The sequence below is a fragment of the Mesoplodon bidens genome, assembly GCF_964165515.1.
Source record: "Mesoplodon bidens genome assembly, chromosome: 13".
In the NCBI taxonomy this organism is placed as follows: domain Eukaryota; kingdom Metazoa; phylum Chordata; class Mammalia; order Artiodactyla; family Ziphiidae; genus Mesoplodon; species Mesoplodon bidens.
Genome location: NC_138169.1, coordinates 27141049 through 27155843, shown reverse-complemented (window position 1 = coordinate 27155843; position 14795 = coordinate 27141049). Strand labels below are relative to the sequence as shown.

Below are 14795 nucleotides of genomic sequence, written 5' to 3'. Positions count from 1 at the left end.
GATTTGGAGCTCAGGAAGGTCACTTGCGAGGCCATCCTGAGGGCCAGAAGCAGTGAAGACATTAGGACAAATGGCCACAGAAAGAAGGCCAGGCCAGAGTGGGAGCAGGCCGAGGTTCGGTGGGGGAGCAGGGGAGCGGGGGGCACTGCCAGCAGGGCCAGCCAGGGCTCTGGGCCAGGCGGGCTCTCCCCCTCCCCCCACCTCTCGGGCTGGGAGAGTTTCCGGCTGAGGACAGGGAGCCCATTGAGATGGACAGCGCGGCTCTGTGCGGTGCCAGACTGTCTTGTTTGTGTCAGATGTGGCCCGGCTGGAGGCTGTGCCCGTGGCCTGCTGCCCCCTGGCCCCAGCCTCTGACCCACCCCAGCCACACCAAACAGCTCGAGGCTCCAAGTGTAACAGCAGTGGGCAGTGGGGAAGGTGCAGGACAGAAGCAGCCCCATGCGCTGGCTCCTTCCTCGTAGCCAAGGGTGCCACTCTATCTGCTCCTACACACCCTTCATCCCAGGTTGCCAGTCCAGGATGGGGTGGGCCGAGGTGGGTGCCCAATAAACTTGATAAACAGATGAAGGATGGGCAGATGGACATGACCCACTTCCAACGTGGTCCTGGGAGACCCACACCTGGGATCCCAGTCTCCACTTGGGTCGAGGGGTCCTGGCAGAGTTTCTTTTGGGGGGACATCCTCGTCAGAGGCCCAGCAGATAGGAAGCAGTCAGAACACGGGGAGAAAAAAGGCACTTTATTAAGAAAGCTTTGGCCAAGCCCCTGCCGGGAGGAGCCCATCCTGGGGCACCCGGATGGGGTGGGAGCAGCCCTGCCGGGGGCCTATAAATACGTCTCCACAGGCCACTGGAGTTGCCCCTCGGATTCCCAGGCATGTGGGGTGGTGGGAGGCCATCAAAACCAGCTCGACAGCGGAGGGGCCAGGGCTGGGGAGGCTGGGGCTGGGAGAGCGTGGGTGGGGCTGGGGTGGGTGGGGAGACAGCCAAGCCTCCTGAGGAGCAGAGACCAGCCCTCCTCCCCAGGCTCCGGTCAACCAGATGCCCTGGGGCTCGGCCAGTGGAAGTAGCCTCTGGCTAGGGTCACAGAAGGGAACCTCCAGCCAGAGGCGCCAGGCCCTGGCCAGAGAGAGGCTGCCAGGGTGGAAGTGCTTCTGGCCTCAGCCAGTGAGAAGGTGACCCAGCCAAGGCACTCTTGGCCAGCGAGAGGTGTTCTTTAGGCAGAGCCCTCCTACCCTTGGCCTTTGAGACCCGGGCTGGTGGGAGCCCTCCACAGGCAGGCCATGGGAAGGGAGGGGCCAGCAAAGCGTCTGTCAGGCCTTAGCCACTGGGATGGGGCTTCCTGCCCGAGCGCGGGACCCCATCCAGGAGGGCCGTTGAGCCTGACCCAGTGAGACGCAGCCTCCCGCCAGACTGCTCTGGGCTGGGGCCCCCGCGGGAGACGCCGGGCGCGCACGGGACGCGGGGTGGCAAGCAGCGCTGCTAAGCCGAGGAGCTGCAGGCACGGCGGGGCCGACCTACTACAGGGTGGGCGCGCTCACCCGGCCCGGCTCGCCCGCCACCTCCCGGCTCTTCTTGCGAGGCGGCTTCTGGATGGGGGTCTTCTTTCGGGGGGTGTCGGATCCGGGCGCGCCCCCTGCCGTCTTCTCGGGCCCTGGGGCCTCGGGCGCGGTGGGCGCGCGGGCCGGCGAGGCGGGAGGCACCGAGCGCTTGGCCTTCTGCGGCGGCGCCGGCTTCTCTCGGGGGCCCTGCGTGCCCACGGCCCCCTCGGCGCGGCCCAGGCTGCGAGTCTTGTCTCGCAGCTCGGCGGCCAGCATGGAGGCGGCCTCAGGTGCGCTGCGCGGGGGACCGCCAGCGTCCGTGGGCTCTGAGAGGCCCGGGCCACGGCCCCGCGCCCGAGCCCGGGGCGGCGAGGGTGCGGCGAGGACCGGCCCCTCCTCGGCCAGCCCCGGGGGCCGCGGCGTCGGGTCGCGGGCCCTGGGGCTGCAGGGCTCGTCCGGCCGCGCCGACGTGTCGCTGGGCGTCCGTTTCCTCTTGCTGGGGCTGGGAGCGGCCTCGGGGCCCGCGGGTGGCGGCGACGGCGCACGCGCGACGGCGGCACCGTGCTTGCCGTGGATCCAGGACACCTTGGGCTTGGTGGCGGGGTCGGGCGGCGGCGGCTTCCTGCGCTCGGGCGATGGCGAAAGCGACAGGCCTCGGGCCTCGCCCCGGACCCGGGCCGGCCGGGCCTCGCGCCGGGCCACACGCGCATACAGCGCCCCGCCGGGCCCGTCCCCGCTCGACGCCGACCGCTCGCTGTCGGAGGACGCGCGGAGGGGCGTGGCCTCCTCCGCGGTCGTAGTCACCGGTGCAGTGGACGAAGCCAGTGCCTCGGCAGGGGCAGGGGCAGGGGCAGGGGCTGGGGCGGAGGGGCCCTCCGCGTCCCGGCTCTCGGTTGCCGCCTCTGACAAGGGAAGAGCGGGGTGGTCACCTCCTCCGGAAAGAGCTTGGCCCTCCAGCCTCCAAGAGCAAACCCTCGCTGGCGCCCCACCTCCCCTCCTCTTCCCGCCCCAGCTGGCGCTCAGTCGCCGTGGCATCCAGACATGCCTGGCACATTCACTGCACTGACCACAAACTTAGCTCAGAGCCCCAGGGGCGGAGGGCTGGGGTAGTGGGGCTCATTCCTGGGTTGCAGCCCCAACTCGGCCTGGACTCGCAGCCCTCCCCCACCACATCTCCAGCCTGGGGGGCCACCATCACCACATTTGACCCTCGATTCATAGTCCTTCTTTAAGAGAAAGAGCCTTCTAAGGCTCAGAGGTTAGTCACCTGCCCAAGGTCATTCACGGGGATGGTCTGGGGAAGAGAGAGGCCAGAAGCCCAGCTATTCAGGTTGCTTCTTGATGTTTGTGAGCCAAGGCTTCAGGTGAAAGTGTGTCCCCATATCCTGCAAACCCCATTTCCTGTCTCCTCTGCCACCCCCTCCCCAGGCCCGGAATTTTCTCTGCCTTGTCTCCCCAAAAGTGAACCTGGGCTGTGGCTACCTCCCCAGACCCTACCCCAGTCTGGTGCTGGGCAGCAAAGAAGCCCACTCTGCAACCTCAACTGTGTATCCACCCCCCAGTTAACAGCATCACTAGCCCTTCCTCCCCATGCTGCCTGTCCCTCAGAGCACAGAAATTTCAGCTGGAACCTTTCACTGGGTCAGAGTGAGAGGGGTCTTCACCCCAAGCAGAGGGGTACTCACCCTCGTGGGGTACACAGTATACGGGGCCTTCATCCGTGGTGTCAAACGAGGAGAAGGAGGCCCGGGAAGACCATGATGGCGAGGGCTGCTCCAGCCCCGAAGGCGGCTCCAGGAAGCTGCAGTTGAGCGTGTTATCCAGGTCGTGATGGGCCACTGGAGAAGGAGGGAGGCATAGCTGCCAGGGGCCCTGCCTGCCCAAGCCAGTGCCCTCGCCAGCCCTCCTGCCACAAATGATGGAGGGACCCAAGCCAGCCCTACCCCAAGATAGTGGGTGGGACAGGCAATTCAACAGGCTAGTGTATGGCCAGGGAGCTGAGCAAGGTCGGGCCGAAAGTTGGGAAAAGAGAGAGCACCTGGTTGGGAGAGGCCATCAGGGCCTCCAAGCCATGCTTCAGACCCTGTCTTGCAGCAGTTTTTGAATGCAAATGTGCAGTGGTGAAGCCACCCTTTGCCTTAGCCATCTCAGCAGGCTGCACCCCTAGGCACGGCCTCCAGAGACGTAGACCCCACAACGGGGGAATCCCAGAGGCTGGCCAGCCTGTCCCCCTCTCACAAATGGGATGTGGGTTCCAGCCCCCACATCGGTGCCCATAGATCCCACTCTGCTGAGTGGGCCCAGGGGTTTTCTCAGCTGTCTGCATCTTTACCTCCTAGGAGACTTCATCTCCCCATGCCCCTCATCTTTGGAAACAAGTGGGAAAGACGCAGAGAGACTCCACCCCGGTGTGAGTCAGTGCAGGCAGAAGGAGAGAAGCAGCATCGCCCCGCACCCAGCCCCGTCCTGAGGTAGGGTGGGGGCCGAGGGACCAGCCTGCCCAGTTTCCAGGAAAGGCCCAGGGCACAGCTGGGGATCCCGGCCGGGGGCGGGTCTTCCTGTGGCAGGGCATTCCCACTCATAGGTGCCCGCGTCCACCTGCGGCTCGCATCAGGACTGACAGTGTACTCACTCCCACAGACTGCGGGGGCCTGCCGGCCGCGGATGTCCAGTCCACACTGCCCCACCACACCACACATGCAGTCACTCACAGTCACCGAGACAGGGCCCACACCTGCCCGCACACGTAGGACCCCTGCCTTCCTCCAGGGCTCCCCTGCATCCGCATTCCTTTTTTCCTCCCCCTGGTCGCACCACCCCACGCCCCCACATCGACACTCAAGGCCCCGCAGTTCCTACACCGACCCCGTCACACCCATTTCCCAACAGCCTCCTGCGTCGGAGAGTGTTCCCCGGAGACTCCTTACCTACGTCATCCTTACCTACGACCTTGGGCAGCTTCTGCCTGCGGAGTGGGATCCGGGGCAGCTTCATGCTGATGCGGCTGAAGCGCCCGCATAGGCGCTGCGGCGCCTTCTTCCTCCCAAGCGAGAGCTCCCTGCGGGGGCGGGGCCTGAGCGAAGGGGCGGGGCCGTGCCTGTGCCAGAGGGGCGGGGCGAGCCCGTGGGAGCCCACCCACAGGGAGGGAGGGGCCTGATAGGAGGGGCGGGGCCTAAGGCTGGGGAGGCCCAAGGGAGCAGAACCTCAGGGAGGCGGGGCCTGAGCTAACGAAGGGCGGGGCCCCCCAGGGCGGGGCTGGGAAGGGCGCGCCGCCCTGCAGACCCCGCGCGGCCGGAACCGGAGAAGGGAGGGAGCTGGAAGCCTCACCCGCGCGCGGGGTCCTTGCCGCGGCAGGCGCAGCAGCAGCCGAGCAGCGAGAGCAGCAGGCCGAGGAGCAGGGCGAGCAGCGCGCCCGCGCCCATCACGCCCTTTCGCTGGTTGGTCTCTGTGGGGGTCACAGGGTCAGCGAGGTGCCGGCAGCCCCCGCGTCCCCGCCGGGTAGCCCTCACCCACTCACCCAGGCGGCAGGCACCGGTGACCGGGTCGCACGAGTCCTCGTGGCAGCTGCAGGCCTGGGCGCAGTCCACGCCGTGGAGCCCGGGCGGGCAAGTCAGGTTACAGCTGCGGGGGCGCGAGGTCAGTGAGGGGCTTGGGGTCTGGGAGCGCCAAGCGGCCCTCGGTTACGCCTCCCGCCCTCGCCCCCGCGGCCAGCCAGCCCCGGCCCCGGGTTCTCCATTCTCTAGGGACTGCAGCACACACTGAGCGATCAATGTTTTGGAAACAAATGTGTGCACTCCAGTGGGACGGAGTCTGGGGGACGGGCCGTGTACACTGGCCGCAGTGCCCATTGCTGGGGCTGACTCTTCTGTGGGGGGAAAAGGGGCTGCCAGACGAGACCCTTGGCTGTACGTGGAGGTCCCTGATCATTCCACATCATCTCCGGGTCACCTCAGCCCTGCAGCCCTCAAGGAGCCCACTGGCCACAGGCTGACCTGGTCGCCAGATACCGCTCGAGCGCTGGCTCCACCCCAGGGCAGGAAACTGCCCCAAAGAGCCTGTTGTCGCTCCCTAGCTGAAGTATGGGGGCCAAGGCTGAGGGGCCAAGCCTGGGTCCCGCCTGGTCGGCCAACGCAGCAGCACCTGGGGTCTGGCTGGAGCCCAGTGCCGGATACAGACCCCTCAAACCCCTTGGGTCCCCGGGCACTCACTGGGGCCCGTGGACGCCCGGGCTGCACAGGCAACGTCCCGACTGGAAGTCGCAGTGGCCGCTGCCGCAGTCGGCGCACACGAACGCGCAGTCCTCTCCGTAGGTGCCATTGCTGCACTTGGTCTCACACCTCGGAACGCGGGGAGGGGGCGTCAACGGAAACAGGGCAAACGACCCTTAAGCCCACAGAGCCCTCCGCGGAGGGCAATCGGGGGAGGCCGGCTGGGGGCTGCGTGCCTGAGGCGGACACGGGTTGCTCACCGGTCACCGATCCAGCCCGCGTTGCAGCGCGTGCACTTGCCGGTGACGTGGTTGCAGGCGTGCCCGTCGCGACACGGCGGGCAGCGGTGGCCGCAGCCCTCGCCGTAGAAGCCGGTGGCGCACGGCTGGTCGCACTTGGTGCCGTTCCAGCCGGGCTCACACGTCAGGCAACGGCCCTCGGCCACCGTGCATGGCTGCTGGCCCTTGCACTGGCCGCATCTGGGGAAGGGTTGGGAGGCTAGGCGGGGTCCCGGCCGCCTCACCCTGGCTCCCTCGGTGCCTGCCCCTCCTCTCCCTCCCCGGCCGGGGCCCGCGCTTACCGGCGGCGGCAGCCCAGGCCGTAGAAGCCGGCAGGGCAAGGTTCGCGGCAGTACTTGCCCCGGTAACCGGGCTCGCACGCGCACGTGCCGTCCACCGGATGGCAGCGGCCGCGGAAGCACTGGCAATAGCGCTCGCAGCGCGCGCCGAACGTGCGCTCGCGGCACTGGCAGCGGCCGCTCTGTTGCTCGCACGGCGACGTGTTGCAGGCACACTGGTTGTTGCAGCTGCGGCCCCACCAGCCTGCGTGGCAGAGGCACGCGCCCGTCTGTGGGTCGCAGCGCGACGTGGCGCTGCAGTAGCACGCGCTGGCGCACTGTGGGCCCCACCAGCCAGGCTCGCAGCGACACGCGCCGCTCCGCGGGTGGCACGCGCCGTGCTGGCATTGGCACGCATGCTCGCAGCGTGCGCCCCAGCGCCGCGCATGACATGTACACTGGCCCGTCACGTCCTCGCACTGCCCGTGTGGGTGGCAGACACACAGCTCCTTGCAGTCGGGACCCCAGAACTGGCGCGGGCACTCTGCAGAGCGAGCGAGAGGGTGGGAGGCCCAGGTGCTCGCGAGGGGGCCCAGACCCAGCCCGAACCTGCCCGCGTCCAGCCCCCCGCCCCCGGGGACCCGCTCCCGACTCAGGCCCCGCCCATCTCTGGGATCCTGCCCCACTGCCCCCCCACCGTCACAATCCGCGCTCACTGGTGTCGCAGTTGGCACCGAAGTAGCCATGGCGGCAGCGGCACTCGCCCGGTCGCACGCACACCTCGTTCTCCGAGCACGTGGAGTTGCCTTCGCACACAGCTGCGGACGAGACGCGCCCAAGTTGTCGCGAGTTCAGCCCCCACACTATCCCTCCTCTCCGTGACCCCGCCCCCTGCCCAAGTCCCAGGGTGCCCTACTCACCGATCCCACACTCGTCCCCCTGCTGCCTCCAGCCGGCGCAGCAAGTGAGCTCCTGGGAGCTGCAGGCAGAGAGAGGGCGCCTGAGCTCGGGACCCACTCCTAGTCCTCGCTGGGTCCCCCAGCAACCTCCACCCTGCCCTAGGGAGGTGGTTATCAAGGCCCTGCTCTGTGCCCGGCACTGCTGTAGGTTCGGGAGACTCGAAGCCAATAAGACACAAATTCCAGCCCTCTAGAGCGGACACTGGGAGGCGGCAGATGGCAGACCACCTCCAAGAACTTCCCAGTTCCCTCTACAAGGGGTCTCGCCACTCCTCCTGATCTGTGCCCTCTTCCCCCATCCACTAGGCCAGAGAAGAGACCCCACATGTCCCAGGAGGGGCAGCAGTGAGGTGGGGGTGGGGCAAAGGTCCCTGGGCCTCCAGGACCTGCTCAGGCATGGAGGTCTAGGGCATCCCTGGGGGTGGGGGTCTGGCCAGATGGGTGTCAGGGATCCAGATATGATGTGACTTGGGCAGTGCCAGGACTGGCTGGGCCCGGTGGGCACATCTGGATGCCCAACTGGAGCACCAAGGCAGATGGGTAGCCTCTGAGCATGGTGGACACAGTGAGGTGCCCACTTGGAGAGGGGCAAGGTACACCCAGGGAGTCCTCCATCCGAGTAAGGAAAGTAAAACTGAGGGCTGCAGAGCACCAGGGCGAGACTTGGGCTGGAGGCAGGCAACGTTAGAATGTCCTCTCCGTGAAATTTCATAAAATCTTGTTTAATTTTATTTGGCTTTACAAGGTACAGTAGGAAGTAAAAAATTTATGTGTCCCATATCAGGGTGGTGCAGCCTCCCAAGCCCTGGGCTTATGGGGTATGTAGACACAAAGGTTTGGGGGCCCTGCCCAAGTGAACCCATGGCCACTGGTGAGGGCCATGAGGGCTGAGGTGGGGTGTGCCCACACTGTGGGGCAAAGGAGGCTGAGAAGGAACAGACACTCAGGCTGCAGTTCTGCAGGGTCCCATCAGACCTAGAACTTCAGCCAAATGCTAAAGGCACACAGCCACCATTCACACTTCAGAGAAAAGGAGAGGGCCTCTTGGGAAGGATGTGAATCTAGAACCGGGATGTGGTGATCGGAGGAGGTGGGAGGGGCCTGAGGACCCTGGGGTGGGGGTGGGATGGCCTGAGAAGGGAAAGGCTGCAGCTGCCCCATATCACACCCCTCAGAAGATGCCCCCCAACCGTTCCCAGCTCAAAATGATCACCACACTCTGGATGGGGCCCCCGGACTCCAAGGGAGCCCCCTCTCCCAGAAAGGGCTGGATTCTCCTTTGGGCCAAAGATATGGGACCTGGGGAACAGGACCCATAAAACCCCAAACTTCAAGGAATGGGCCAGCTTATTTTCCACAAATAAAACTGGAAACCAGAGCCAGGAACTCTAAGCAGGCCTGGATTTTCTGGCCCCCATTGTCCCCACCCACCCAGCTCCGAGATGGCCATCTGTAGGGAGACCCAGTTCCAAGGGCCCATCACCCTCCTGCCTCTTCTGCCAGTCTGAACCCAGGTCTCTGGATGGAGAGCCTCTGTAAAGGTCCCTCCTGCAGGCAGCCTCACCAGATGGCCTGCTGGGATGGCCCAGGAACACTGACCACCTTCCATCCTGGACGACCTGGCTGCATGGCTCTGTAATCAGGTTGGGAGCCTGGTTTTAGGGCCACACTAAGTTGGATTGGATGCCTGGGTCTGCCACTTGCTGTGTGACCTTGGGCACAGAACTTTACCCCTCTGAGCTCCAGCTGCTAAATCTGTAGAATGGGGCCCATAGGTTTGGCAGGAGGATTAAGAGAGTCAAGATGTGTCCAGCACAAACTATGAGCTCAGCCGAGGCTGTGCTGTGAGCTCCAGCCCATGCTGAGCAGGCTCTAGGAAGTCCCTGAGTTCACCTGGTCCCCCTAGCATGGCTGGTGCCCAGGCCCCACTCAAAAGAGCTAACAACCCTGCTCCCCGACAGGACAGAGCCCACATGGAGGATGAGTCTGTGGGACTTTTCCTTCTGGGACGGGCTGGCAGAAAAGGCTGGGCTAGGTTGGCAGGCCCATTTTCCCAGATCTTATGAAAGTGAGATGACAAGAAAGATGGCCCAGTGCAGGGTTAGCTACTACACTAGGGCAGGACCCTGGGGTGTCAATCCAGGCCCCTCAGCAAGCAGGCTGTGCTGCAGGCTGCCCCCTCCATAGATCACTGTTACTGCAAATGAAGCTGCGGTGATTTAAACCTTCATCTTGAACCTGCCCAAGCCACCTCAGCAATGCTCCCCAAGAGCACTGCCTGCTCACTGTGCCAGTGTCTGTCCCATTCTCTCCCCAGTCCAGACAGGAAGCTCCTCTGCCTCCACGCCCCCTGGGACTCCATGCCTGCCCCACTCTCCTCCTTCCCCCCTGGGCACCCCTCCCCTGGTTTCTGCCCCACCCCCCGCCTCCCTCCCCTGCTCTGTCCACTCTAGCTCCCTGGGGAAGCTCCCTAAGTCCCATTGAGACACTGACAATGCCTCGGAGGCCTCGAGGGGGGCCCTCCTCCCCACTAGCCCCCCCCACCCCGAGTCTTCTCCATCTCAGGGTAAAGACTGTCCTTCCAGGCTGGGAGGCTGGGAGGGGACTCTGCTCTCTCCCAGAGTGGATCAACTGAGAAACACGCCAGCTCTACCTTCCAAACTGGATCTAGGATGGGACAGGCCACTTGTCCCCCGCCCAGCCTTGTGAGAGCCACCCTCACCCTCCCTGGTTCTCTCCCACCTTCTGCCCTCCTGCCCCCGTTCATCTGCCACCTGATAGCCAACCCAGGTCACATCCTGCCCCTCTTCTGTGCAAAGCCCACAGGGGTCCCCATCGCCCTGTGGCCTCTCCTCCACCATCCCTGTCCCAGCTCCCAGGGCTCCTTCCTGTGCTTCCAACAGGCCCTCTGCACTCAGGACCCTGCCCCAGATGCCACCCTGCTCTGCATCCTCTCCCACGGGCCTCTCTCACTCATCATTTCCCACTGGGTCTCCCCAACTGAACACCTCCTCCCCAGCCCTTGCCAGATGTCAGATGATTTGCTGTAAGTCTCCTCCACACAGGACAGCTGTATCCCTGCACCAACAACAGGCCTGCACACAGTGAGTGTATGGGATTTTACTGACTGAGAGCTGCTCCCTGCCCTAGTCCTCCTGCCTCCGGGGGGAGGGAACGCTAGTGGGAGCCTGGCAAGGCCCAGCCTTGGGAAGGTAATGAAGAGATGGTCCAGACCCTGGGGGGGATGGGGGAGTGCCGACTTTCCCATTAACCAGCTCCACACAGGATCAGAGTCATCCCTCCTCTACCACCACCAACCCCACTGGACAGGAATATGAACTGGCCCAGAAAGGTTAAGCGTTGTGCCCGGGGCCACTCAGATGGGGAGAGGTGGCACCAGGATCTGAAACCCAACCCAGGCTCTTGGCTACGGGAACAGGCCGCCTGATGGAACATCTCGGGGAGAGGGGGAGTGGAGCAGGCTCCGGACAGCTCTGGCCTGCCATCGGATCCCCCGACCCCCCACCCCCGGCACGGACCCCCACAGGGAAGGAGAGCCGAGGCGGAGGGACAGGGCCGGCGACGATCGCGCCCTCCCCCTCTCCAGGCGGCCCCGCCCGCCACAGCCGCTGCATTCCTGGGGCCGGGGAGGCCCGGGAGGCCCGGGAGGCGGCGGCGGCGGCGTCGATGTGAAGCAGATGGCGGGCCAGGCCGGCCCCCGCCCCAGAGGCGGGGCTCGCAGCGGGGAGGGGTCTGCGCGCCTCGGGATCCGAGCTCGGAAACCCCGCGCGGCCCCTCACAAACCCTTGTCTGCCGCGACCGCGTGCCCCCGGACGCGGCCTCCCTGGGCCCTGCGGCCCAGGGCGCCCCCACGGCACCCGCCAGGAGCCCGTGATGCTTCTCCAGCTTCCCGCCTGCCTGGCGCCCCCCGCCCGCGCCAAGGCACCCCCTCACGCCGGCTCCTCGCCCCCGCGCGGAGATGCCCTTGACCTCGCAGTGGCCTCTGACAGACCGACTGGGTCCTCCGACTCCTGCGCCCACTCCTGGGTCCTGGCTTGCGCTCTTCGACCTCTGGGCAAGGTCCTGGGCCCGGCGCCCTCCGGCAGGGCCTGTCCCCTCCTGTCCCACACTGGCTTCCCCAGCCCGGCTCCTCGTGGCGCCCACCTCTGCGCCGCCCCTCTGCACCCCGTATCCCCACCCGGGAGTCCCCCATCCTCCCGATGCCGGCGCACGTCATTGTCCTTTCTATTCCCGCTTCTGGGTCACTCTGAGCTCAGGCTCCTCGACGCCCACCTCCATAACCACCCTCTTCCCACCCGCGCCCGCTCTTTCTAAGACACAAATCTGTCCTTCCGACTCGCCTGCCTCAAGACCTCCGCGGCTCCCTCTTCTCAGGAGCCTCGCTCCATCTCTCCTGGACGCTCACCCTCCCTCCATCACGGCTCGAGCCACACTCGTGTGTCTGGGCCCTTGCACATGCCATGCCATGGGCTTGGAATGAGCTTCCCGTCTTCTTACGGCCTTCACAATCCGGCCCAAGGGTCCCTTTTCCTGGGTCTGAAATCTCGGACCCCGTGTGTCAGCCCTCTGGGCGTCCGCTGCCCTCCGCTCTACTCTCGCCCGCTTCTCGCCCGGGGTATCCTCGGACGCACCGTCGTGGCCCGGCGCCCGGGCTCAGCCTGGAGCGGAGCCGGCGTCGGCGAGGGCGGCCCGAGGGGCCCGCGCGTTTGGCTCAGGGAGGTCCTGGGCGCCCCCTCCTCCCGGCCCCGGGCGTCCCCCCGGCCCCCTCCCCCAGCCCGGCCGGCTCCTACCCGGGCGTGCGGCACACGTTGCGGCCGCGCGGGCTCAGCTCCTGGGGCGCCGCGGGGCCGGGCAGCAGCCAGAGCAGCAGCAGCAGCGGCGGCAGCGGCGGCGGCGGCCCCCCGGCTCCCCGGCGCCGCGCCGGCCCGGCCCCCCGGGGCCCTGCGCCCTCCATGCGGCGCGGGGCAGGCGCGGGGCGGGCGCGGGCGCGGGTGCGGCCGCAGCGAGAGCGGCCGGAAGCGGAGTGCGCGGCCGGGCGGGGGGCGGCAGGAGGGGCGCCGGGCCGGGCAGGAAATTCCACATCGGCTCCCTGATCCAGGGCCAGCCGCGGCCGGCCAGGCGGCAGCGCCCGCCCCGCGCGCCAGACCCCACCCTCCGGCCGCGCCACCGCCCCTCCGCGCGGCCCCCGCCCCCACGCGGCCGCGCGCAAACTTGGGGGCGAACTTGGAAGGGGCCCTCCCGAGGAATCACCGGTCGCCTTGCCTTTCCCTCCCTTCCCCAGGCACCCACCAGAGAAGCGGCCCCTGCGCGCTCCCGGCGAGGCCAGGCCCGGGGCGGGAAGCGGGTGGGGACCAGGCGCGACGCACGAAAGCCCCCTGGCCAGGGGCGCCTAGGAATCGCCAGGTCAAGGCTGCAAGCCGGCCTCTGCTCCCCCCGTGAGGCCCTTCTATGTCCGGCTGTGCGGTCAGCCCCTCCCGAGCGCCGGGCGCAATCAAAGCCTGCAGCGACGGCGGAGCCGGATGCTTGAGGCCTGTGAGTAGACTCGGTCTGGACCAGAGAGGCCTGGGTGAAGGGGGCCCGGTAGAAACAGACTGGAGAGACGCCGGGAGCAGAGTGGCTCCGCGCGGGCTCCGAGAGAATATGGAGATAAAGGCAGGTGGCGGAGGCTGAGGGAGGCGGTATGGTGGGGGTGGGGACAGCTCCCGGACTGAGACCCTACCTGCAGCCCCTGTCAAGGTGTGACGATGGGCTGGAGGCCGCTAGTCACCAAGGAGAAAGTCCAGAAGGTGGAGTCAGGGCTGGAGTCGTGGGAGCTCCTGCCTCGGGAGGGGTGGGGTGACAGCACAGAGCAGAGCAGGGGCAGCAGAGAAAGGGGGTGAGGAGGGCCTAGGGGGACCAGGAGGAAGAGGAACCCTGGGCCCAGGAAGCAGAGGGGTCAGACCCAACCCCAGGCCCATGGGGTGGGCAGGACGGGCAGGGCTGGGGATGGAACAAAAAGGGGGGCAGATAGGTCCCCGAAAAGATGAGCTGGGCTTTTGAGGACCTGAGAGTTGGTGGAAGGGCCTGGGCAGGGAGAGGGCAGCTGCTGAGGAGGGGAGGTGGCGTCCTGCCTCAGTTATGCGGGGGCCCCATCTGGAAGGGTGGGGCTGGCGGAGGGGGCCTGGAATAAGGGCCACTGAAAGGCCCAAGGCTGTGGGGATCACCAGGCTGGCAGAAGTTGGGATGGGAGGGAGCTTCGGAGATTAGGGCCCTTCCCTGAGCCATGCTGGTGCAGGACAGAGGCACAGTTTGGGGAGGGTGGCAGGGAAGTTGCACCCATGTGGTCATGAATGCAAACACTTCTCTGGGACAAGTGAAAAGGCCAACCACTTCTGGGCAGCTCTGCCTGGCCATGGCCCTGAATTCAGCAGTGCCTGGGCCCCTCCCATGGAACCCCTGTTGGCTGCCAGCAATGGAGGCCAGCAGAGGTCTGTGTGGCTGCACTGTCTGCCCAGCTCCTGACTTTAGAGGCATCGCCCTAGCTAGACTGGGTTCATGGACAGGCATCTCAAACTCCCTCATCTCCCCCCAGAGCTGCTTCCCACCCCACAACCCCACCTCTGTGGGGGCACCACCTGAATGCCTGAATGTCACAAATCTCTACCCACCCCATCCGTGTACCACCTGTGTCTGGTGCCCGCAGGACAGGACCATCCCCAGCCTCGTCTCGACCCACAGCCCCCCGCCTGTGTCCTGTCGCAGCCACCTTGCACTTGATGGTGAGTTCAGGTGTTAAGGGCAGGGCCCACGTCTGTACCAACCACCACATCTCCATCGGGAGACTGAGTGCAGGTGGAGTGGACGATCGTCTGTCTGCCCAGCCTGTGCCAGGTGAATACCAGGCTGAGGAAGCTGGGGGTTCATAGGCACCCATATGACTGACCAGCATGCAGACCGTCGGAGCCAGGAGCCTGGGCCGACCGGTTCTGGCCGGGATGACTTCCTGGGGGAGGCCAACTCTGAATGCTAGGCCGGACAGTGGCAGGGCTAGGCTGCTGCCCAGCTCTCAGGATCCCTCCCAGGGCTCATGTCTACCCCACCCCATGCCCTGTGGGGCCTCACAGACCTTTCCCCGCCTCCACTGCAGACCAGAGGTCTCTTGCAAAAGCTGTGCCTTGGTGTCTGGGTGGGGAGATAGCGCTGGCAACCTCGGACACATTTTGGGGGTGGAGGCGGACATTTCTGGCTCCTTCCCAGGAACCTCTGGGGTCTGCAGGGATTGCAGCCCTGGCCTGCAAGGTGCTGGCAGAGACAGGAAGTGCTGGGTTCGTACTCCAAACTCACATTCCCACACCTCACCCTTGGGAGCAGGAGGATGACACTGGAGAAGTGGCCATCCTGTCCCACTGGAAGCAACCATCAGGGTCAACCCTGGGCTTGCCACCTTTAGTGTAAGTGCATGATGTCATGTGGGGTTAGGGAGTAGGACACGTTTCCTCAGGGGTACCTGGGCCCCGAGACAGCAGTCACAC

General features: G+C 66.0%; 1 protein-coding gene and 1 long non-coding RNA gene across 4 annotated transcripts in view; one reads left to right on the top strand and one right to left on the bottom strand.

Moving 5' to 3' along the window:
- Positions 1 to 718: 718 nt before the first annotated feature.
- On the bottom strand, positions 719 to 12253 carry SCARF2 (scavenger receptor class F member 2). Of its 2 annotated transcripts, XM_081252955.1 has the most exons (11): positions 12075 to 12253; positions 7225 to 7283; positions 7021 to 7122; positions 6329 to 6848; positions 6009 to 6227; positions 5749 to 5877; positions 5058 to 5161; positions 4868 to 4985; positions 4483 to 4598; positions 3226 to 3378; positions 719 to 2442 (listed from the first exon to the last, which is right to left on the bottom strand). In XM_081252955.1, exons 1-11 carry the CDS (start codon positions 12236 to 12238, stop codon positions 1520 to 1522), a joined length of 2607 nt encoding a protein of 868 aa, XP_081109081.1. In that variant the 5' UTR covers positions 12239 to 12253; the 3' UTR covers positions 719 to 1519. The 2 variants fall into 2 exon arrangements, with proteins under 2 accessions (XP_081109081.1, XP_081109082.1); XM_081252956.1 differs by lacking the exon at positions 6009 to 6227.
- Positions 12254 to 12529: 276 nt separating this feature from the next.
- Positions 12530 to 14795, top strand: part of LOC308627100 — an 11626-nt gene continuing 9360 nt past the window's right edge. Inside the window, exon 1 of one of the 2 annotated variants that reach the window (XR_014017349.1) lies at positions 12530 to 12816. This is a non-coding gene — a long non-coding RNA (uncharacterized lncRNA). Of the gene's footprint in view, positions 12817 to 13912; positions 14043 to 14795 lie in introns of those variants that run through there. The other variant, XR_014017350.1, reaches the window with a different exon arrangement.

Coding starts and splice junctions, on each gene's coding strand:
- SCARF2 (XM_081252955.1), bottom strand. CDS start 12,238: ATGGAGGGCGCAGGGCCCCGGGGGGCCGGGCCGGCGCGGCGCCGGGGA. Junction 7,123..7,224: donor GGGGGACGAGTGTGGGATCG/GTGAGTAGGGCA, acceptor TCTCGTCCGCAG/CTGTGTGCGAAGGCAACTCC. Junction 3,379..4,482: donor GAAGCTGCCCAAGGTCGTAG/GTAAGGATGACG, acceptor CTCCTTCTCCAG/TGGCCCATCACGACCTGGAT.